This window comes from Brassica oleracea, chromosome C8 (assembly GCF_000695525.1).
Source record: "Brassica oleracea var. oleracea cultivar TO1000 chromosome C8, BOL, whole genome shotgun sequence".
Lineage (NCBI taxonomy): Eukaryota > Viridiplantae > Streptophyta > Magnoliopsida > Brassicales > Brassicaceae > Brassica > Brassica oleracea.
The window spans coordinates 995,226-1,019,753 of record NC_027755.1 but is presented as its reverse complement, the minus strand read 5'-3'; the positions used below and the strand labels follow the sequence as shown (position 1 = coordinate 1,019,753).

At 34.8% G+C, this 24,528-nt stretch overlaps 2 protein-coding genes across 7 annotated transcripts; one reads left to right on the top strand and one right to left on the bottom strand.

Annotated features, from left to right (window-relative positions):
- Nucleotides 1-3,275: 3,275 nt before the first annotated feature.
- On the bottom strand, nucleotides 3,276-7,137 carry LOC106307386 (synaptotagmin-5). The gene is made up of 13 exons (XM_013744324.1): nucleotides 6,982-7,137; nucleotides 6,791-6,895; nucleotides 6,653-6,703; nucleotides 6,463-6,583; nucleotides 5,971-6,092; nucleotides 5,546-5,647; nucleotides 5,274-5,348; nucleotides 4,923-5,002; nucleotides 4,601-4,751; nucleotides 4,284-4,514; nucleotides 3,922-4,203; nucleotides 3,723-3,836; nucleotides 3,276-3,631 (listed from the first exon to the last, which is right to left on the bottom strand). The coding sequence occupies exons 1-13, from the start codon at nucleotides 7,084-7,086 to the stop codon at nucleotides 3,485-3,487; spliced, it is 1,686 nt and encodes a 561-aa protein (XP_013599778.1). The 5' UTR covers nucleotides 7,087-7,137; the 3' UTR covers nucleotides 3,276-3,484.
- Nucleotides 7,138-15,998: 8,861 nt separating this feature from the next.
- On the top strand, nucleotides 15,999-20,236 carry LOC106307309 (type IV inositol polyphosphate 5-phosphatase 6). 6 transcript variants are annotated; one of them, XM_013744229.1, is made up of 12 exons: nucleotides 15,999-16,649; nucleotides 16,787-16,877; nucleotides 17,025-17,096; nucleotides 17,178-17,265; nucleotides 17,349-18,222; nucleotides 18,297-18,490; nucleotides 18,576-18,684; nucleotides 18,759-18,907; nucleotides 18,980-19,213; nucleotides 19,699-19,772; nucleotides 19,944-19,999; nucleotides 20,122-20,236. In XM_013744229.1, the coding sequence occupies exons 1-9, from the start codon at nucleotides 16,620-16,622 to the stop codon at nucleotides 19,200-19,202; spliced, it is 1,830 nt and encodes a 609-aa protein (XP_013599683.1). In that variant the 5' UTR covers nucleotides 15,999-16,619; the 3' UTR covers nucleotides 19,203-19,213; nucleotides 19,699-19,772; nucleotides 19,944-19,999; nucleotides 20,122-20,236. The 6 variants fall into 6 exon arrangements, with proteins under 6 accessions (XP_013599683.1, XP_013599681.1, XP_013599682.1 ...); XM_013744227.1 differs by having other exon boundaries at nucleotides 19,856-19,999; XM_013744228.1 differs by having other exon boundaries at nucleotides 18,980-19,241; nucleotides 19,700-19,772.
- Nucleotides 20,237-24,528: the final 4,292 nt, after the last annotated feature.

Here is a 24,528-nt window from a genome sequence, read left to right as displayed (position 1 = left end):
TTGCAGAACTCCAAAGCACTTGTGCGAACTCTATCAAGAGAGTATTAAGAACAAGAACCCGGAGGCAAACATGATCCAAGAAAACGGTCACAATGACAAAGGATATGGGTATGATGCTGATGATGAATCCGACAGGGACAACAAAGATGACCAAATGGATTTTGAAACATCTGACTGTCTAAAGGACTAGTTTTCGAATCACATTGTCTTATTGCTTTATGTCTTTGATTTGGTGTTTTTATTTTATGAAATGACATTTATAATAAAAGTTTTAAAGATCTTACAAAGTCTCTAAAGTCTAGTAAATTTTACTTATAGAAATGAATGATGAGATGAGTATACTTGTGGTGGATAGTGGCACAAGTCATACGATCCTTAGAGACAAAAGGTATTTCATGAATCTCACATTGCAAAGTGCAAAGGTACAAACCATTGCGGGTGAGGCCAGCCTGATTGAAGGTCACGGCCAGGCCTATGTGATGATGCCCAAAGGCACTCACCTAGAGATCAAAACCGCCTTGTATTCCCCAAGCTCTAGAAGAAGCTTATTGAGTTTTAAGGACATAAGGTTGAACGGTTTTCACCTTGAAACATGGGAAGAAGGAAACAAAGAATTCCTTAACATAACTTTGATCACCAAAGGCAATAAAAAGATCCTAGAGACCATGCCCGCAATGTCTACTGGTCTTTACTATGCACGGATCAGTATGGTCGAGGCAAATACCTCAGAGCTATTCACTTTATGGCATAACCGGCTTGGCCATCCCGGAACAGTTATGATGCGAAAACTAATGATGAATTCATTAGGGCACACGTTTAAAGGAGTGATCCCACGAAATCTCACATGTGCTGCATGTGCACGAGGGAAACTCATAACTAGGCCATCACCAGCCAAGGTTAATAAAGAAACCTTAAACTTTCTGGAAAGAATCCAAGGGGACATATGTGGACCGATACACCCACCTTGTGGGACGTTTAGATATTTCATGGTCCTCATTGATGCATCGACCAGATGGTCGCATGTATGTCTGTTGTCCACTCGGAACTTAGCCTTTGCACGGCTGCTTGCTCAGATGATAAGGCTGAGAGCACATTTTCCAGACTTTCCACTCAAGACTATACGTCTAGATAATGCTGGTGAGTTCACGTCCCAGGCGTTTAATGAATACTGTATGTCCATGGGGGTAAGAGTAGAACACCCCGTGGCACATGTCCATACACAGAACGGCTTGGCCGAATCTTTCATTAAACGTATCCAGCTGATAGCCCGTCCATTACTTATGAAGTCTAAACTTCCGGTATCAGCATGGGGACATGCGGTTTTACATGCTACGGAACTGATTCGCATCAGGCCATCTAGTGAGCATAGATATTCACCATCCCAATTACTTACGGGTCATGAGCCAGACGTGTCCCACATCAAAACATTTGGATGTGCCGTCTACGTTCCAATTACTCCACCACAGAGAACTAAGATGGGACCGCAGAGGAGGATGGGAATATACGTAGGATATGAATCCCCAAGTATTATAAAGTATCTTGAGCCAACAACCGGTGATTTGTTTAAGGCCAGATACGAAGACTCACACTTTGATGAGTCCACATATCCGTCCTTAGGGGGAGATAACAGCCGGTTGATAACAAAAGAAATAGAATGGTTTAGACCATCGACATCTTGGCAAGATCCTCGGACTAAAGATTGTGATTTAGAAGTCCAGAAGATAATACATCTTCAAGAGCTAGCTAATAGATTGCCAGATACATTTGCTGACCCAAGTAGAGTGACAATATCACACATCCCGGCTTGTAATGCACCTGTAAGATTAGACGTCCAAGATGGACAATGTCAAGTGGCTACAGAGTCTAGGCAACGTCTAAAACGTGGCAGACCAATTGGTTCCAAAGACAAACAGCCTCGGAAATCCAAGAAAGGTGCTGGATCCGAGAGCATTAAGAAAACCGTCCAGGACATAGATGGAACGGTCGAGCCAACCATGACGGTTGAGCCGAGTGAACCGTCCACACCCGATGATCCGGTCGTTCCTCCAAGTGAGGTCCGGGACGCTGGACTTCACGGGACACCAGAACCGGACAATCAAGAGATCTCTATAAACCATGTGATGTCTGGAAAACAATGGAACAGAAAAGATATCAACGTTGATGATTTATTTGCATACAAGGTAGCACTTGAGATCATGGATAAAGATGAGGATCTAGAACCCACGTCCATACAAGAATGCATGCTAAGATCGGATTGGATCAAATGGAAACAAGCTATAAACGTGGAGTTAGAGTCATTAAGAAAGAGAGGCGTTTTTGGCCCTATAATCTTGACACCTAGAGATGTCAAACCAGTGGGATACAAATGGGTCTTTGTAAGGAAGAGAAATGAGAAAGGAGAAGTAGTGAGATACAAAGCACGGCTTGTAGCACAAGGATTCTCGCAAAGACCAGGAATAGACTTTGAGGAAACTTATTCCCCTGTGGTGTCGGCGGCCCAAGAGGAGAGAAAGTCGGCCGCCCCATGTCTATCATGTTTCCATTTATCTTTCATGTTTATCTTTAGGAGGTTTTCCTTTTCACTCTAGAATTATGATTTGGATACTTTCCTTTTATCTATCTCTCTGTATCCCCTATATAAGGGAACACTTTGATTCAGAGATAATAAGAATACAGAACACGATTTCATCTCTTGTTCACAACAAAATTGCATATAAATCTCCCCTTTTGACATGAATTCAGTTACTATCACGGAAAAGTAGGTTACAAAGAGGAGACGTTGTGAACTTTTCGGTTTAGTTTGAGTCCATTTTTAACGTCAATTAAACATGATGAACAACAAAGCCATCACAAAGTTAAATGCATCAGGTGAAGTAATCGCTTTCTTTCTTTTTTTTGTATTCATTCTTTGATTCTTTAGAGAATACTTGTTGTGTCAGAAACTTTAGATTTGCTTTGAGACCATTAACGGTTGAGACAAGACTTAGTCTCATCAGAGTGCATGCATTTCTCTTTGTTGAGAATCTCTGACTCTGAAGGCACATATGAGAGAGTGAGAAAGATCTCGATTTGCTTCTGTCTTTCCTCATGTTTTTCAGCTTACATTCCTCCTATGCAAGACCACACAGTAACACATTGCACAAATCGCCAGCCACATATCCTCCTTATCCACAACGATAAACGAGAGAGAAACAAAGGCAATGGATATGAACAAACAAGCCAACCACATGAGCTTCTTCTTTGCCTTCTGTTCAATCACCACAACAAACGCCAAAGATATGAACAGCGCCAAGTTGTTAAATATAAACAAGACTAAGATTCTTATGAGTCGTGAAGACAAAAGCAAAAACCGCATCTAACTCTCTATTTCTGGTGACTTTTACAACTTAATACCACAGGATCAAGAGCTATAATTAACAAAAGCAAAGCTCGATCCTTTCTCTTATGTATTCTCTCTCTCTTATGTGAACTTTTAGACGGAGACTTAGGAATCACGATAAATTGACTGAGCCATCCACTTGAGATGCAACTGAATCTTGCCTGCTTTGGACTCGTCTAATGGAAACCAGTCCTTGTATTCCTCTTCCATTATAACCCTTGTCAGCGTCAAGATGCATCTCCCAATGTAGTCCTGCACCATAAAGTAAGAATCCACAACTTATATGGCAACGCAGAAGAATAAAGAACGTTAGATAGCAGAGGGTGGCGGTTCGGTTTTTTACCTTTCCAAAGGTGTCATGGTCCCAAACTTCAAGAACAAGCATATCGTGTAACCCATCTTCAACCACAAAATCAAAAGTCTGGTTCCAAACCGGGTTTAAGCTGTCATTCACAACCTGGTGACACAAGAAAATTACGGTTAGTTAGACACGAGAGAGGATGAAACATCAATAACTCTCCTTGAATGAGAGATGATCTTACCCGAGTTTTACTCCTAGCACCTGACTTCTTCATGGAAAGAACGACATAAGGATCAGCTTTCCCCATCATATCTTGTATCGGTATCTCTTCTGCAGATATCACCGTCACAGAAAGCACTCCTCTCACGATGACATCTTTTCTTTTACGCGATGATGCATTCTCTTCGTCTGTGGTATCGTTCTTGAGCACCCTTTCTAAGGAAGTCATCGATGAAGAGGCAAAGGGATTTACAATGCCGTTGCTTCCCGCACCGAAGGGGACATATAGTAGCTCAAGGTGAACCTTAAGTTACAGAACAATAAACGTGTATTCAGGTTATGACAAATCTCTAATCTGAGGAAATTTATAGCTTATTATCTAACCTCTCCACGGTTCTTGTTATCTCTCTGGATCTCTAAATCTTTGACCAGCTTTAACCAGACGTCTTTCACTTTACCAGGTTCAAGTTCACAGAGGCGGATTTGTGCACAACCGATAAGCTCAGATGCTTGTACACCCTCGTCATCGTATATTCTAACCACTAAATGTTGAGTTGACGCGTCTTCGACAACGAATTCAAAATGCTCGTTCCAGATGGGATTCAGATCGTTGTTCTGGTGGGAATAAATATTAATCAGATCATTCTTGATAAGGTTTAGCACAACTAAATAAATAAATAATCAAATGGACTACTACTTACAATTGTCTTGCTTCTTTGAGTCTTTTCACGCAAAGGGCGTATGAACATTTTAGCAAAGGGGTCAGATTTTCCCACTAGATCTTTGTTGGTCAAGTTCTTCGCTTGCACAAGCTTCACCTCCAACATGCCAACAGGCTTTAGCTCCAGATCACTGGGTAAAGAAACACCAAAATAGCTTAAATATAAATCCAAAACTAGAAAGACAAGAATCTTCATTTTTGCAGTGACATTTCCATAGTGCTAAGTAAGCGGTTAAACATTCCATAAGAACAATAAACAATTAAGTCAATGGTTCAACTTCATGTTTTAATCTGAGGTGTACCTATAATCACCAGGCAAAATTGGGATGACCTTCCGAACAGGCCATGTGATTGAATCTTCCACGGCATCTCGTATTGTTTCCTGTTACATATCATCTTAATGGTAAGCGTCGTATGCCCCAGGACGTAAAAAGAGCACAGCATTGCGTCATGTGGAACGCTGGGTGAGAAAATGAGATGGAAAAGGAAAGAAAACTAGAAACATAGACTATAATTTTACAACAAAAAAGTACCATACAAACAAGGTTTCATGTGTTATTAGAGTAACTGTCCTGACACTAGTAACAATGAATGCTAATATACTGTTATGATAAAAGGTGGACAACACCAGGAATAGAAACAGTAGGCCAAACCTCAATAGCATCAGAAAGTCCAGGAATTGCTGAAATGTCGCCTCCAACAACCTTAAGCGTGAAGTCCAATTTTTTCTACAACGCAGAATTAAATGTCTTAAGCTAAACAACTGAGACTTTTGTGTCCTCGCCGTCTCTTATATCAAAACCAATCAAGCACACACACGTGCTTGCTCAGTTATGCATGCAGAAGGATGTAACAACTTTAAACAAAAGTAAAGAAAAAAACAATTATGAAAATAACAGCTTCAAAAGTTTCAGAGGACACCAACCTTTTCTCTAAGAGAAACACTGACAGCTCCAAAGCAAGGAAACTCATCAACCAGTGGCCTAAAAATCAGCCTGAAAACGCCAGTGAATCCAATGTTTTTCACCTAGAAAACAGACAATAAGAAATCAGTTGTCGTCAGCTTATAATTGATCAAACTAGAAAAGCTACACATAAAATATCAGAATTGCCTTCACACTTTCTGCAAGACAGAAAAAGTAACAAGCATTATAAAGTCTATTTCCTTCCGCATAAACTATTTACTGTGACAAAAAATAAATTATCACCACCTATCTTTGCCTAAGTTCTTTATTTGCATATCAATTAGATATCCGGGAGATTGTAGTGTCAAATCAAACGTCAAGCATCAATCTCGCAGTAAATAAAAATAAGCAATTGAAGGTAGGGATGAGGTTACATGTCATGTACCTGAACTGGAAGAGAGACACCAACTAAGGTCTTGATGCCAAGTACTAAATTTGGATTTCCATCCCAATTCATATCAAGTTCCATGGTCATCCCATTTTCATCACCTTCGACAATGGAAACACCTACAGAAACACCAAGGAACACAAGCAGACTCATAAATTCCAAAGCAGCAGCAATATACTAGTGTGAGATTATAAATCCTCTTTTTGCAAAACTGAAACACACTATCCACAGAAATGTAAAGAAGAATACCGCAGCATTGAAAATTAGTTTTCTAGTTTAATTTTAAACCAATTCTCATTCTTTTATTGACTTGCATATAAACCTCTCCTTTGACGTGATTTCAGTTACAAAGTGGAGACGCGTTGTAAACAGAAACTATCTCAAACAAAACCAAAAAAAAACTCACAAGCAAAGAGATTTCAACATGATTCAATCGCACAAGTTCTAGCTACCTCACAACACAAAATTACATTTAAACAAAAAGCAAACCTGTAAACTGAGGCGCCACGGTACCGAGAGTAAGCTTAGAAAATGTCAAGGAGGCGACAACGGCAGGTCTATATTGCTCGAGAACAGGCTCCACTGACGCCCTTATAAGCTCCGAAGCTGCCTAAACTCCAATGAATTAAAAAAAAAAAAAAAAAAAAAAAAAAAAAAAAACAAATGGACTCTAACATACCTCATCAACATAAGGCCAGATCTTTGTCAAGTGATGGTTCAGCCAAGTCAACTGAAAGTAAACAAAAACGCCAATTCAACTGAGGAATCAATATACAGAGAGTTATAACCAAATCCTAATCTTTGTAAGCAAACTTAACTTCTGACGCTCGGAGAAGACGACCCAGGAAGGATAAAACTCAGCAGGCAGGAGCTTCCTGGAATCCTCCACCGTCATCCTCGCGAAAGCAGCCACCGTGTTCGCCTGAGAAAAAGAAGAGAGACAAATCGAGCTGAAAACGAATCTGGAAAACCCGAATCGTGAGAGTGTGTGTGTGGGGGGAGGCTCACAAGCTCAGAGCGAAGCTTGGATCGATAATTCTCGGCCTTGACGAAGCCGATGATGATGCTGATTCCCACGGCGAGTCCGATTACAAGGCCGACTACGAATCCCATTTTTACTTCGCCCCGAAATTATTTTTCTCAAGTCTTTTCAAAGATATGTAAAAAGGTTACTTTTCAATTAATTTATTTAATTTGGGATTAGTGTAAGATTAGAGGATTACAGGGGAAAATAAGGTCCGAGAGTCGCTACCGACGCAAACGAACAAGTTGAGCCATCGTCAGCACCACCAATAGTCAGTTGCCACGTCATATAGTCGGAATGTGAAGCATATATGTTTCCCGCGTTAACTAACAAGTGATGTTATACCATAAATAAACTGAAGTATGTATGTATAGTTGCATAGAAGAAGAGCGTTGACCAATTTGCCTGCAAGATCTGGACACAGGTAGGTACTTCAGGTTGTGTTGTTAACCAAAGAACCCCATTAGGATCTCTTAATGACTATTTAAATAATAAAATATAGTTAAAAAACACCTAAATTTTGTGCTCCAATGATAGTTTCTTAATTAATGATTCTTAAAAACCAACATGTCTACATTTTCATCAAATCTTCCACAAACATCATAACAAAATCAGACCTAAATATAAAAAGGACTATAGAAAACATATATTCCTTCCTTTTCCTCCGCAATCTTAGGCTACAAGATTGAATGCATATAATATTGGGCCTTGGTTTTTTTGTTATCTTTTTTCTTACATGTATTACTTCTCATTTTTGTTAAACACATGTCAAATAATACATCTTGGGCCTAAGTTTTTATGGGACATGTATTTTCTTTTGTTGTGTGTAATACTTTAGTTGAAAGAGAGTATATAAACTAAAGCTACACTGGCAAAAAAAGCCCAATAGTAGCAAACACACTGTTTCTTTGAGCTTGAAAACAGAAAAAGTTGCATGTGCTTATATAAGCTCCTCCAATCTTGAATTCCAATAACACTCATTCAAACTTTGATCGAACCGGACCGGCAAAAGGTTCAGTCAGAGGGTTTATAAACTCGAAACCGACCGGAGTGAATCGGACCTGCTTATAGAAGGAAAAAAATGGTTTTTACGTCGAAAAATAACACTCTTTACCAACCAAAGGGTTTGTGCCCATTTATCAAACAACGAAACTACATGATAACCTTTCAACAAGGTTGCATATGTTTACCAAAAAAAAACAAGGTTGCATATCTGAGCTTTGCTTGTTTTAGAAACTTAGGTTACTTTTATAATTATTGAAAATACGAGGAACAATTACCAAACATGATCCGAAATAATTTATACATCCATCTTTGAATTTCTAAGCTTTATTGATTTTCTTCCTGAAAATGCTATGTGGCCCGAGTCTACATACAAACGGGCATTACATAGCCTACAAGCAAACATAAAGAAAACGTGGACCTCCCCACAATAAAAGCAAAAGAAAAACCTGGTGCATATACTATTTATTCTTTAATATATACATGCAATATTGTTTTATATAGGTGAATCTTTGCTCTGACTGCCTCGTATATATTGCAATTTAAGAGATGAGATTTGTACTTAAAAGAGAAAGTAAAAGCAAAATCTTCCTTGTGTTTTATTTTAATGAAAGTAAAGCTTTGGTGATAAGATGTAATTACTATGTGAAACCATGCAATCTACTTTTGTCCCCTTCCATTTCGTTAACCATTGAGTATGGATCAAAAGCCTAGTACTCCATTTTTCAACGGTTGTCTCGTTTCATGACTATCCTAAACTATGGGTTTATATAGTGTCTTTGGCATAATGATTTTATACTAGATTAAAGTGAAGAGATTAAAGTGATATGACACATGATATATCTCTAGGATGTTTTCTATATAAAGAAGAGTAGGTTTTTCACTTAAAATTACATAATACTGGTACATGGAAAATAATTTTTTAGAAGTCTATGGTTTATAATTATAAGTAAAACGAAACTAAAAGGTTAAATAAAAGATTGTGCTCAACAGTGTAAGAAATCATTGTACAAGTTAGAGAATATCCCTTTTATTTTGGATATGGAAAATATAGACTTCATTTTAAATGCGCATCCATTTGACACCAGTTGGTCATGTCCCTTGTTTTTGTTTTTTTTTTTTTTTTTTTTTTTTTTTTTTTTTTTTAAGTTAACCGCGGGTTTCCGGCGACCGTGGTCAACCGACTATTCCCGCGAGGCCCACGGCACTCCACGTATTCTTGAGATTTAACCCTAGCCCGGGTGGTCAGCAGAACTTGAACTGCGGGTACCGTATTGAGAGTTTTCCCTTGAAGTACCACTAGGGCAAGGCCGTTGGTTTCATGTCCCTTGTTCTTTCCCCCGTTAAAGAAACTGGCACGTAGAATATAAAAAGTTGAAAGAAGTTTCATTTCGATTTACTGATAACACAATCCGAACCTCCGGGTGTTGAAATTTTCTTAACATTAAATGAAAAACAATGTACACCGACTTTATTATCATGTGTTGCATACTTGCATGCCCTCGATTATCTCTTCTTTCGGAACATTTCACCTTGTAATAAACTTTCATAATCATATATGTGTGTGTGTGTGTGTAAACTGTATTAAATTGTGTAAAATTGGGAAAATGCATTGCCTTGTGTCCATCAGTGCGAAAGTGTAAGTCATCTACGAGTTCGTGGGACAGATTAATAATAATATTCCTGCTGATTAGATACCAATAAAATCAAAGTCCGCTCATATAATAGATAGGTTACACAAAGATGTATATAAAGAGAAGTTCAATGGTAAGAAATGTATTATAAAATGCGTCTGTTTGCACATATAATCTCAAATAAATTAAGACACAAATAAAAGCATATATATATATATATATATATATATATATATATATATATATATATATATATATATATATATATATATATATATATATATATATATATATATATATATATATATATATATATATATATATATATATATATCTCTATATATATGGTTTGTTTCTCTATTTACTGTCGTTTCTTTGCCCATGTAGACGCAAATGATCGTGCTTGTCAATATATATCGGATGTGTTGATTAAATAAGAATCCATAAAGAATATTGACTGGATAACATGGACCATTTGGTGTTTCAAAACGCGTTTTATAATACTCCAAGTATCAAACGATGTCGAAAATGGTTAAATCATATCTTCAATATAATCATCAAGTTATATGAATGATTAACCATGTGTAGGTCGTCTGATCAAAGATATCTATATATATGTTCGATATTGCGTTTCCTATTGTCTGTAAACAAATATGGATGTATCTTGATGGGACAAAGCAATTTAGCGTAACGAATTAATGGTGTATATGCTGCTGATCATGATTAGCATCCATGAGTGTTTAATGTATGGTGGAGCTAAATTCCATATTTTATACTATTGTGGATCATTTTATTTGATAAAAACTTATGCTGCTTTTATTTAAATTAATTTAAAATACACATTATCGTTAATGTATTAAGTTAAGCGGATATTTTTAATGATACGAGACATTTGGCTGTCCCAACATGGAATTCTCCGCCGTCTAAGCCATTATCAATTTCTTAATTATTTTCTGTATTTTGTATAGTTAAGTTAGGTATATAACTTTGTATACATATAATAACAAGGTTTGAGGGATTATACAAGATTGGATCATATCATCTCAATGTAGTTAATATCTCTAGATACATTCACTGTGCACTGTGCGAATGTTCTCACCATGATCTTTTGAAGAACTTGTAATGTTTTACCGATTTATCTAGAGTCATTTGACAGATACTAACGGACTTTCTATAACTTGTTAGAGACTTTGGATATTCTAAGCTGTATGTTTATTTTTCAATACTCAGCGATTTAGTGTTTTAATAAAATAAATAAAAGTGGGTAGAAAAATATTTTTATATACGGATTGGCAAGACTTCTTTAGCTTTGTATATTAACTGTTCATGTAAGAAAAATGGTAGTCTCGAGAAAAAAAGAGAACTCCTCGTATCAATGGCGAGTGGGCTGCTTCAATACAGTATCTTTTGTCCAGCATTTGTGCTACAAGAAAATAATAAATCTAAAATCAAAGAACCGTCCAATTTAAGGAAATTCAGAAATTGTAAATTTCAGTAAAGATAAATTTCGAAAAAAGTAAAAACAAAAATAGAGATATTAAACAGATTGAAAAGGAAAGATGATATGGCAACCATAACAATAGACCAAGACAGATAGCTCTCTTTTTGATTTTTTTCCCCTCTACTTCTGTCTTTTCAGTCTTTAATAGCATTATTTGTTTACTTTTCTACTTTCTTGAGATACCAAAATTTTGGAAGAGAAAATGTGATACTTTACTTCTAAATAATTTGGTGCCTTATTACAAGTATAATTGTATAAATACTATTCATGTACTTAGTAGTGTTGCAAATATGAGTTGATATGAGTTATGTTATTATTTAGATAAGTATTAATAGCATAGTATTTTCTATATTTCAATTGATGGTAGGATATATAAATTGTATTCATAGCTAAAAGAGCATCAGAGATATATATTTTAAAAGACAAATCCATTTCATTTAGGTTAGGTGGTCGTGGCTTCATGTAGCTTTGCATGTTTAAATTTAGACATTTAATAATATCTGCGCGCATTAGTTTGAGGGTAAATTTTATCCTATAGGTTTCTTTTGAACACTAAATACTTATATTAAATTAAAGGCCTAATGGAAAAAGTCGGTTATAGCCAGAGAGAACCTCGACGACAGACTGATAAACGGAAATAACTAAAACATAAAGAAAGATAAATGTGGTTAAAGAGAGAAGAGACCCATAGAAAAGATTTAGTAAATAGAGCATTTACCGAAAAATTCAATATTTTCGTAAGGGTGTTAACACATAGATTTTGTGAAAAATTAAAAAAAATATGACAATATTGTTTTAATGCATAATTTCATCCTGCACTAACATATGATGAAGGTCAAAGAGGTTTGGAACTTTTGTTAGTCCACCAATTTAGGGAGTATTATGAAATTTTACTAAATTAATTGATAAAAAATTAAAACGATGTTCATGTACCATGAAAGAGAGTTTAATATATATATTAATACAAATGTAGAATGTGTTTAAATTTTTTTAAAAAAACACTAAATATCATAGGCTTCAGTATATAGAGCATTTACCGAAAAACTCAAAATTTTCGTAGGGTTAACACATTGATTTTGAGAAAAATTCAAAAATATGACAATATTGTTTTAATGCATAGTTGCATCATGCACTAACATATGATGAAATTCAAAGATGTTTGAAACTTTTGTTGTCTCCGTTTCTCTAGAGAATAGACATTTTGTACTAGTTAGTCCAACAATTTAGGGAATATTATGAAGTTTTACTAAATTAATTGATAAAAATTAAAACGATGCACATGTACCATGAAATAGAGTTCAATATACATTAATACAAATGTATAATGTGTTTAGAAATTTTAAAACAACACTAAAGATCATAGGCTTCAGAATTTAGAGCATTTACCGAAAAACTCAATATTTTCGTAGGTGTTAACACATAGATTTTGAGAAAAATTCAAAAATATGACAATGTTGTTTTAATGCATAGTTTTATCTTGCACTAACATATGATGAAGTTCAAAGAGGTTTGGAACCTTTGTTGTCTCCGTTTCTCTAGAGAATAACGATTTTATCCACCAATTTAGGGAGTATTATAAAGTTTTACTAAATTAATTGATCAAAAATTAAAACGATGCCCATGTACCATGAAAGAGAGTTTAATATACATTAATAAAAATGTAGAATGTGTTTAAAATTTTTAAAACAACACTAAAGATCATAGGCTTCTGTATATAGAGCATTTACCGAAAAAACTCAATATTTTTGTAGGGTTAGTTAACACATAGATTTTGAAAAATATTCAAAATTATGACAATATTGTTTTAATGCATAGTTGCATCATATACTAACATATGATGAAAGTCAAAGAGGTTTGAAACCTTTGTTGTCTATGTTTCTCTAGAGAATAACCATTTTATAGTGGTTAGTCCACCAATTTAGGGAGTTTTATGAAGCTATACTAAATTAATTGATAAAAAATAAAACGATACCCATGTACTATGAAAGAGAGTTTAATATACATTAATACAAATGTAGAATATGTTTAAATTTTTTTAAACAACACTAAATATCATAGGCTTCAGCATATAGAACATTTACCGAAAAACTCAAAATTTTCGTAAACACATTGATTTTGAGAAAAATTCAAAATTATGACAATACTGTTTTAATGCATAGTTGCATCCTGCACTAACATATGTTGAAGGTCAAAAAGGTTTGAAACCTTTGTTGCCTCTGTTTCTCTAGAGAATATACATTTTATACTGGTTAGTCCATCAATTTATAGAGTATTACGAAGTTTTACTAAATTAATTGATAAAAATTTAAAACAATGCACATGTATCATGAAAGAGAGTTTAATATAAATTAATACAAATGTAGAATATGTTTAAATTTTGTAAAACAACACTAAAGATCATATGCTTCAGTATTTAGAGCATTTAACATATAGATTTTGAGAAAAAATTCAAAAATATGACAATACTGTTTTAATGCATAGTTGCATCTTGAACTAACATATGATGAAAGTCAAAGAGGTTTTTAACTTTTGTTGCCTCCGTTTATTTGGAGAATAGCGATATTATAGTGGTTAATCCACCAATTTAGAAAGTATCATGAAGTTTTACTAAATTAATTGATAAAAAATTAAAATGATGCCCATGTACGAGGAAAGAGAGTTTAATATACATTAATACATATGTATAATGTGTTTAAAATTTTAAAACAACACTAAAGATCATAGACTTCAGTATATAAAACATTTACCGAAAAACTCAATATTTTCGTAGGTTAACACATAGATTTTGAGAAAATTTTTAAAAATATAACAATATTGTTCTAATGAATAGTTGCATCGTACACTAAGATATGATTAAGGTCAAATAGGTTTGAAACCTTTGTTGTCTCTGTTTCTCTAGAGAATAGCGATTTTATAGTGGTTAGTCCACCAATTTAGGGAGTATTATGATGTTTTACTAAATTAACTGATAAAAAATTAAAACGGTGTCCATGTACCATTAAAGAGAGTTTAATATACATTAATACAAATGTAGAATGTGTTTATAAATTTTAAAACAATAATAAAGATCATAGGCTTCAGTATATAGCGCATTTACCGAAAAACTCAATATTTTCGTAGGGTTAACACATAGATTTTGAGAAAAATTTAAAAATATAACAATACTGTTTTAATGCATATTTTCATCATGCACTAACATATGATGAAGGTCAAAGATGTTTGAAACCTTTGTTGTCTCCTCGATGCATATGTACCATGAAAGAGAGTTTAATATACATTAATACAAATGTAGAACGTATTTAGAAATTTTAAAACAACACTAAAGATCATAGGTTCTAGTATATAGAGCATTTACTGAAAAACTCAATATTTTCGTAAGGGTTAACACATAGATTTTGAGAAAAATTAAAAAATATGACAATTTTTGTTTAATGCATAGTTGCATCCTACACTAACATATGTTGAAGTTTAAAGAGGTTTGAAACCTTTGTTGTCTCCGTTTCTTCAGAGAATAACGATTTTATAGTGGTTACTCCACCAATTTATGAAGTATTATGAAGTATTACTAAATTAATTGATAAAAATTAAAATGATGCTTATGTATCATGAAAGAGAGTTTAATATACATTAATACAAATGTAAAATGTGTTTAAATTTTTTAAAACAACACTAAAGATCATATGCTTCAGTATATAGAACATTTACCGAAAAACTCAATATTTTTGTAAGGATTAACATATTGATTTTGAGAAAATTTCAAAAATATTACAATATTGTTTTAATATATAGTTGCATCCTACATTAAGTTCAAGGAGGTTTGAAGTCTCTGTTGTCTATGTTTATCGTTTAGTCCACCTATGGAGTTATTAGCAAGTTTTATTAAATTAATTATATCCTATAGTTTTATATGCGTTTCTTCGTGCTTTATCAGTCAACATCAATACACAATTTTCGCATGCACCTCTCTGGAAGATTGTAAAATACTCTCTAGTTTCTGTTGCTTTTGGCTCATTCTGAAAATATTAATAACACCAACAATAGTATCTCACTTAATTTGTAAAGCTTCAAATGTTACTATTTTAAATTAATTTGATCTCTAAGCAGTTATATTTTATTATCTGACACTTGGTAGATACTCTTTTTAGGGCAAGCACTTAACACATCTTATTAGGTAAAAGATTATGATAAAAGACGTCTCAACTTTTTCTGTTCATCGTATACAAGATGTGATGATAAATGTTTTTACTAGAGTTGACAAAAGCACCCGGCATGTTTATATCAATCATAGAATTCCATTATCATGATTTACATTCATGTATTCTAATATAATTCTACAAGATTAGTTACAAATACATAAATGATTATGTCATTCCACAGTTTTTTACCTTTTTCAGTTAAATTTAAACTCAGTATTTTAACCATCTTTTGCTTCTATTCTTCTTTTAGATTATGTATAAAGAATTAAACAAATATTTTATATTCATTGAGATGGCTCGAATCCTACATCTTAAAATGAGTTTTCTAGGAATTTTACGTAGTTTTTGGTTAAGGTTAAATAGTATAAGAGATAAAGTGAGGTGGAAATAAAATTGTCGTAAGAGTATATATAAAATGTTATTGGCAAATTTCCAACAAACAATAAAATTATAATTAATGCAGATTTTGAATTAGAAAGACGTTGCAAATATTAAATTTTCGTTTTGGCAAATCTAATCAATGGTTATCTCCCAGACGTCTTTATTAAATTAGCTGATTATAAAGTTGTGAAAAAAATAAAATATACACATTAAATAATACCTAATGATTATTAGAAATAAAAGTTAGAAGAAAGAATAAACCAGTCTCTCTCTCTCTCTCTCTGCACTTTATTTTCTTCAAAATCCGCTGCTGCTTTTACTTTGCCGTTTCAATGAGGACTAATAAGAAGCTCTCTCACAGAAGCAAAACAAAAGAAGCTTGACTGACTCTCTTTCTCTCTTTCTCTCTTTCTCTCTTTCTCTCTTTCTCTCTTTCTCTCTCTATGTAAGAAATTCACTTTTACTTTCTCCCTCTAAAATCTGCTCTCCTCATTGTCTTGCCTCTGTCTTCTTCAAGAATTGATGTCTCTTCAACACTTTACTCTTATTTTAAAGTACCCTCTCTCTCTCCCCTCCTCTCAAGAACCAAAAAAAAAAAGCAAAAGCCCACCATTTTGTTCATTGCTTTGTCCCTGTGAGATAAAAAAGAGAGTCTAAGAATATAAACCCATCTCTTAGGTTCTATTTTCCTAGCTTACTCTTGTTGAAGTTTCTGTCTGGTCCATAGGGAGAAAAAAAACCACAGCTCCAGTCAAATTTTGGCAGTGATTCATACAGAAGTCAAACTTTTAGGGAAACATTTCCACATTTTTAGCTTTGATTATGGATGGGTTGAGTTTCTGTTGAAGTAGAACCACACACACACACACACACACACACTGGTGAAAGAAGCAAAAGAAGGAGTAACAATGAGAGAAGACAAATCCAAGACAAATAAGGTTTCTACTCTCTTCCTCTGTGTCTTCTTTGCATCTGTGACTTGCTTTTATTATGTTTTTGCCATTCTTGATGGAATTGCAAGAATGAATATTCATAAAAATTCCTTCCTTCTGCTTTTGGATTTTGTGAAATGAAGCTGGCCTGGTCAATGAGGATGGTCAGGAAATGGTTTAATATAAAAAGCAAAACAGAGGAGTTTCAAGCAGATGTTCCTGCCCCTTCTGCTGGTAAACTCTTTGTCTTTCTTTCTTTCTTTCCTTGAACCAATTTTGTTTGTTTGTTCTTGTTTTTTTTTTCTTGAGAGTTATGTTCTAATTTTTCTGGTCCCTTCTGAGATAATCTTAATCTCATTTGTTTTCTGATATTGAATAAAGGAGTTGAAGTAGAGCACAGAAGTAGCTTCTCAGCAGAGAAAGCTCCCAGCATAATCACGAAGACCAAAACTGGTAAGAACATACATATAGTCCACATTAAGATTTCATCAAAGTAAAAGAAATTTTTTACTGATGGTTTCCTGATTTTTACAGAGAAGCTCAGTAAGAACTGGGAGCAGCAAGCTCGGCAAAGGAGAATGAATTATGAGAATCCTAGGATTGTTGATGTCCAAAACTACAGGTACATATACATACACATGTCATGACTCATAACACTATGATCCATTGATACTTAAAATCTTTGTTGTTGATCACTTTGAGCAGCATCTTTACTGCTACCTGGAACGTAGCTGGACGCTCTCCTCCTCCTGACTTAAACCTTGATGAGTGGCTTCACTCTTCAGCTCCTGCAGATATATATGTCCTCGGATTCCAAGAGATTGTTCCTCTTAATGCTGGCAACGTCCTTGGAGCCGAAGACAATGGACCTGCTCAGAAATGGCTCTCTCTTATCCGCAAAACACTCAACAACCGACCAGGCACCAGCGGAGCCAGCGGTTACCACACGCCCTCCCCTGTCCCTGTCCCTATGGCAGAGCTTGACGCTGACTTCTCCGGCTCCACAAGGCAGAAGAACTCCACCTTCTTCCACAGACGCTCTTTCCAAACCCCAAGCAGTACATGGAACGATCCTTCAGTCTCTCAGCCAGGTCTTGACCGCCGTTTCAGCGTCTGTGACCGTGTCTTCTTCAGCCACAGGCCGAGTGATTTCGACCCGAGTTTCCGCGGTAGCAGCAGCAGCAGCAGCAGTCACAGGCCTAGTGATTACTCAAGAAGGCCTAGTGATTACTCAAGAAGACCTAGTGATTATTCAAGACCGAGTGATTACTCTAATAGACCAAGTGATTACTACTCTAGACCGAGTGATTACTCACGGCCGAGTGACTTCTCAAGGTCTTCTGATGATGATAATGTTACTGGTGACTCTCCAAGCACTGTCTTGTACTCGCCAGGCTCTACAGCAAACGAGAACGGGTATAGGATGCCGTGGAATACTTCGCAGTATTGTTTAGTTGCTAGCAAACAGATGGTTGGTGTCTTCTTAACCATTTGGGTGAAGAGTGAGTTAAGGGAACATGTGAAGAACATGAAGGTGTCTTGTGTTGGCAGAGGACTAATGGGCTATCTAGGGAATAAGGTTAGACATTGTTCTTTTCATTACACAGTGTTCTGTTTTGTGAGTGAGCTTATGTCTTTGTTTATTTGTTTTAGGGATCGATCTCAATAAGCATGTTGCTGCATCAAACAAGCTTTTGCTTTGTTTGTACTCACTTGACTTCAGGACAAAAAGAAGGTGATGAGCTGAAGAGAAACTCTGATGTCATGGAGATACTTAAGAAAACAAGGTTTCCACGTGTCAAGAGCTTAGAGGATGAGAAGTCCCCTGAGAATATCCTTCAGCATGAGTAAGATTTGATAACATCTCTTACTTCAAGAAACAGTTTCTTGATTTTTTGTTAACATTTCTTGATCATATCTTTTTTGAACCAGTCGTGTAATATGGCTTGGTGATTTGAATTACCGGATAGCACTGTCTTATCGATCTGCTAAAGCATTAGTTGAGATGCAGAACTGGAGAGCTTTGCTAGAAAACGACCAGGTAAGTTTCGTAAAACATACTTTGATCCTAATGGTCTGAGGAAGTTATTAATCCAAAACATGTTTAACTTGCAGTTAAGGATAGAGCAGAAACGAGGCCATGTGTTCAAAGGATGGAACGAAGGAAAGATCTATTTCCCACCAACGTACAAGTACTCAAGGAACTCAGATAGATACTCTGGAGATGACTTGCATCCCAAGGAGAAACGTCGCACTCCTGCTTGGTAAGTTTCCACCTAATATAACTTCTTGTATATGAATTTCTTATGATCTAACGTTTGTTTTCTTTTAAAAAGGTGTGATAGGATACTGTGGTACGGTGAAGGATTGCATCAGTTATCATATGTAAGAGGAGAGTCAAGGTTCTCGGATCATAGACCGGTCTATGGCATTTTCTGTGCAGAGGTTGAGTCAGCTCATAATAGGTTAAAGAGAACAATGAGTTGCTCCGCTTCACGTGTCCAAGCTGAAGAGCTCTTTCCTTATTCCCGTGGATACACCGAGCTCAGCTTCTTCTAGAAGAAACACACAAGATTTTTCTTTTCTCCACACTTCACGGTAACTTTTCTTGTCTTTCTTTTGCATCTAATTTTAATAGTTGAGAACATGTTAGATTAATTACAACTCAACAAACTAGCAAAAATGGGACATAAATATATGAAAATGGCATTTGTGTCAGTGACATGAGCTGTTCAGAACTAAAGAAGTCCACAAGTATGTGTGGTCCTGAGATGCAAAATAGAGTTGAGACCAGTCTATGATTATCTGCATTTATGTGCATAGGTGTGTGTAATCTCAACCAAGGAATGAGCCACTGCCTTGTCTGAGCATTTAAGATCAACCTATTGGTTAGGATAAGGAGAACCAAAAAACATTGAAAGCTCGTACTATCAAGTCTTTTGTCTTTATGACATTAAAAGATTTAAAATTTCTTGAACCGGATTAAAGTAGGATTACAGAACCATTATGAAAGTTTTTTCTTTCACTCATGGTAGAATTGAATTGGCTTTTGTCAGGTGAACAAAAGTGTTTTTGGATCTTTGAGAGTGATGGAGACATTGCATTGCCTCTTTAACTCAATGGGAACAGGTTTGTCAAAAAAAATATATTTTACATTTACAGTTTCCGGTTTGAGTTTTAACTCATTGGTTTCCGGTTTGTGTAATGTCCAGTTTGTAGGTGTAGAAAGTGTTTCGTAATTTTTGCCTCGGTTAACTAATTTTCACGTACCGGCGGTTCTGTGGTCTATCCGGTTCATAGTTTTGATGGTTTTTGCTAACTCTGGTGGATTTGAAAATTTACAGCTAAATTATAAGGTAACAGTTTCAGTTGGTACCCATTAAATTTTACCATTGCTTTGAATTTAATTAGTGTTTTATTTTTGGTAATAATGTAATGTGAACACTTTTTTACACAACTTGTGTTTTGTTTTATGCAGGCAATCAACTAACTCAATCAGAAACTGCCAAGTAGACAGAAGTTCATTTTTAAAATTTTCATTCTTTTGAGTTAGCACAAGTAGGATAAATTAAATTTTATGTTCTTTGTTTTTAGTCAATCCTAGTGTGTCCCTATGGTAATCATATTGTAATGTTTATTATATAAGGTTTAGGAAAATACAAAGAAAATGATTTCCATTTCTATTTTATGAAAATTGCCGAAAAGTTAAAGTGAGCTTGATGCCGTCTTGTAATGATCGTTGGACTGCAAAAAAGTTTGGGTTTCTAGACGAACTAATTATCAATCTTGCATTTAAATACAAGTTTAATGAACAATCAAAAGCATTGTCTCCCTAAAACAAAACAAAAAACAGTAATAGAACGGAATTTAAAATAGAAATCTATGTTTCTTTTCATTTCAAGAACTATAATAGATTCAGTTTTCAATAAAGAGGATTTAGTTAAAGAGAAATTTAGATGACTTGTTGTTTTCACTAAATTCTAAGACTGGTTTCCCAACAAATTCAAAGATTCTTAAAGAACTTTTTCAAAACCCGATATTTCGATTTGTGTATACATTATTAAATATTCACTCTTTCGTATTGTAAGTAGTTTAAGGAAATATTTTTTGTTTCAAAATGTAAGTAGTTTCCAAATATCTAGATAATTTTTATATTTATTGAATATAGTACAACCAATCAAATAATATCAATTTTTTTTATAAATGGTTGAACTAATTAATTAAATATTATTTTTCTTAAAATACCAACTTTCTTAATATTAGTGATTTTAGTCTAAACTACTTATATTGTGAAACCTCACGGAGAGTAACCTTTTAAGAACATATTATCTGTGAGAGACAGAAACGGGACCAGTTAATGTAGAAGGGAATGATTAATAACATAAAAAAGAGAGCCTGAAAGTGAAGAGAGTATGTTTTGTGTGAATCATGCTTTGTCTTTATCCTGTTTCCTCATGCTTTGTCTTCTTCCAGCTTTTTTGTTGATCACATTCACAGCAACGGTTATCAATGTCTTATTAAAACGAAGATTCTTGTGAAATTGGGAGCCATATGATTAATTTCACAGACAATGATTAGCTGTGGTTTTCCCAAGAGAATTACTGTAAATCAAAAACATTAACAATCGAATAAAACAAGGGAAAGAAAGTGTTGTTTTACAAAGGGTAGCTACTTTTTATAATCTCATTTAGTACTTTAACTAGGAAAATACGAAAAGATAACCCCTTATTTTAGAAAAATACAAATAGAAAAATCCCTTGTTACTATGCTATATAAATTCCTCTTGTTACCCACATAGTTAGCAATTTGCACCAAATGAAACGCCAGATATGATCAGCCATTCCTTAAAAGAGGTTTGTATGAATTTTTAGAATAGATGGTTGCATCATATGATCAGCCACCCTTAAATTCTGGTAATATGCAAAAAATAAACTAGGGGTGTTCAATCCGGATATCGGTTCGGTTTAGTTTCGGTTTTTTTCGGTTTTCGGTATTTCGGTTAGTAAAATATAACTACCATTTTAAATCCATATTTACTTCGGTTCGGTTCGGTTTATATACCGTCGGTTTTCGGTTTATTCGGTTTTATACCAAAAAACATAATTATTTAGTTTGAGATCATATAAAATGAATTTTAGAGTCGTATTGTCAACACAGTCATTTATTAAAAATATATTATATGTTCAAATAAATGAACAAAAAGGTAAAAATTCTTCTACCATCAAATAAAATAATCAAATCTATAATTAAAATCAGAGTCTGAAATTTTGAAAATAAAAATATGAAACAAAACAGAAACATGAAAGAAAAGTTTTTCCACTCTTCCATATTTAGTGTTCATTAAAGTCATGCAGTTCAATTGTTTTACAAATTGTTCTTTATTACTATAACATTATGGTAATAGTTATTAACAAAAATTTAACTTATATAACAAATAGATATTCATGTATTGTTATAAAATAGATACATATTTACATGTTTCTACTTTTAGTCGGTTTTGTTCGGTTTATTCGGTTTAATCGGTTATATACCAAATCATATCCAAATCCTACGGTTTTTATAAAATTATATTCATTCGGTTTATATGGTATATACCAAAACCAAACCATATTGACTATTTCGGTTCGGTTCGGTTCGGTTTTACCATATTGAACAGCCCTAAAATAAACTCTTAAGTTCTGTTTTCTGTGGGCTTTGATTCTTCTTTTGTTGGCCCAATTCACCAATCTTCTGTTTGCTTAAAAGCCCATGTCTTCATTTTCCTTTTGACCCAAATCCTTTATAATAACAGACAGGAGGACGTTTCTTTTTGGATGCAGTCTGCAGAGACTTTGCGTTGTAATGTCCGAATGAATGGCAAATATTTTTAGAGTTTTATATCTAAACACTAACTAACCACTTTTTTTTTGTAGATTCATGTCATTCCAAATTTTTCTTTCAAGTTCTTTAGTCATTTTTTTCACGAAATAAAGTTCAACTAATTCGTGAGGAAAAATATATAAATATCTATCTATATATATAAAGAAATGTTCGTTTCATTCCTGCTTTGCCACGTGGAAAGTCGATGTCTAACAGGTTGACACATGTCCCTTTCTGTCTTCAACGCGCCGTTTCATTTATTTAGAAAATAAATGGGATTAATAACCCATTCTCTTTTTTCGTTCCGGTGAGATTTCGTAGTCTCCAAATTTTACATGGACCTGACTATTTATTAAAATGGCCCATTTGTATGCAAAATGTCCAACCTCAGATTTTCCGTAGCCTCCATCAACTCTTATCACCGCCAGATTTCTTTACCTATTCACCTCATCGGCGTTATTAATATTCAGGCGTTACACAATCTCAATGAAACCAAAGGACGTCTTATCTCACACATTAACCAATCTTCTCTACTCCTACCATGATTTCTCCTTGAATGCATTTCCCATTAATTATTTGATCTGAATCTCCAACTATAAAAAAGGTATCTTCTACACCCTCAAAATCATCAATTCAAGCTTCTCAATCTTAGCTCTCTAAAAACTTCGGTGAGATTACAAAAAAAAAACAGTGAGTTTAACGTGATGGTGACGACGACTTACATCGTGTTGTTGCCAGTTTTGAGACCTGATAAGCAATCGCAATGGTAAGCCAGAGCTGCGCTCATCCACAGAAGAGCATCTATGACCTCTCCGCTCATCACGGCGACGTCCGTCAATTCGGTGTGGTGCTGGAGTGATTATTCTTTGTGAGCAGTACAAAACAGATTTGATTTTCCACTGGCCGGATTTCAGACTAAGGAAACGGAGATCATCGAGTGGATTATATGGACCGGTTTAGGATTAGAGGGACCCGACCGGTGTGAAGAGAAGCAGTGGTCTGAGAAACGCGTGGCGTTACATACGAGGCGGATATGAGCACTAGAGGAGGTGAAGGAGTCTCCAGATTTTTTTCCGTTGATGAGAATGAACTTACAAGGAGAAATATTTTTTCCGTTGAGGTTTCACGGCGGAGGAAGAAATGGAGCTGAGGAGGAGGCGGTGAGAGGGTACTTGGAAATAATGGATTTTCGACGAATCCATTGGAGGAAGAGAAATATTTTTAATGGCTGAGAAAAGGGTTTCCAAATTAAAATTAGGGTGATGTTACGAAAGTAAACAAAAGCGGCCACCGTAACGTTTGAAATAATTAAAGATGTGGGTCCCGCTACACTATTTGCACAGTAAATTTTCTTCTATATATACGAACGTTTGCGTTCGTTTATAAAGCACACCTAAAAACATTTCTATTCTATTCTCTCTCTGTATCAGTGTTATTTCTTTCTACGGGTATAAAATTTTGCCCTTATTTAAATTCCTGCGATACAAATAAATTCTAGTTCTTTCATAACACGTTATCAGCACGATCACTCTGCGATTCGGTAAAATTTATTTGTATCATTTATACCCTGTTATAATGGTCGGTATACCGCCTCTACTATTATTTATATCATGTTATAATGGTCGGAATACCGCCTATATTATTTACTAGTAATTTAATTTATTTATTGGTCGGCCGAGCCGCCTTATATCCTGTTAATTATTTATTGGTCGGCCGAGCCGCCTTATATCCTGTTAATTATTTATTGGTCGGCCGAGCCGCCTTATATCCTGTTAATTATTTATTGGTCGGCCGAGCCGCCTTATATCCTGTTAATTATTTATTGGTCGGCCGAGCCGCCTTATATCCTGTTAATTATTTATTGGTCGGCCGAGCCGCCTTATATCCTGTTAATTATTTATTGGTCGGCCGAGCCGCCTTATATCCTGTTAATTATTTATTGGTCGGCCGAGCCGCCTTATATCCTGTTTATTATTTATTGGTCGGCCGAGCCGCCTTATATCCTGTTTATTATTTATTGGTCGGC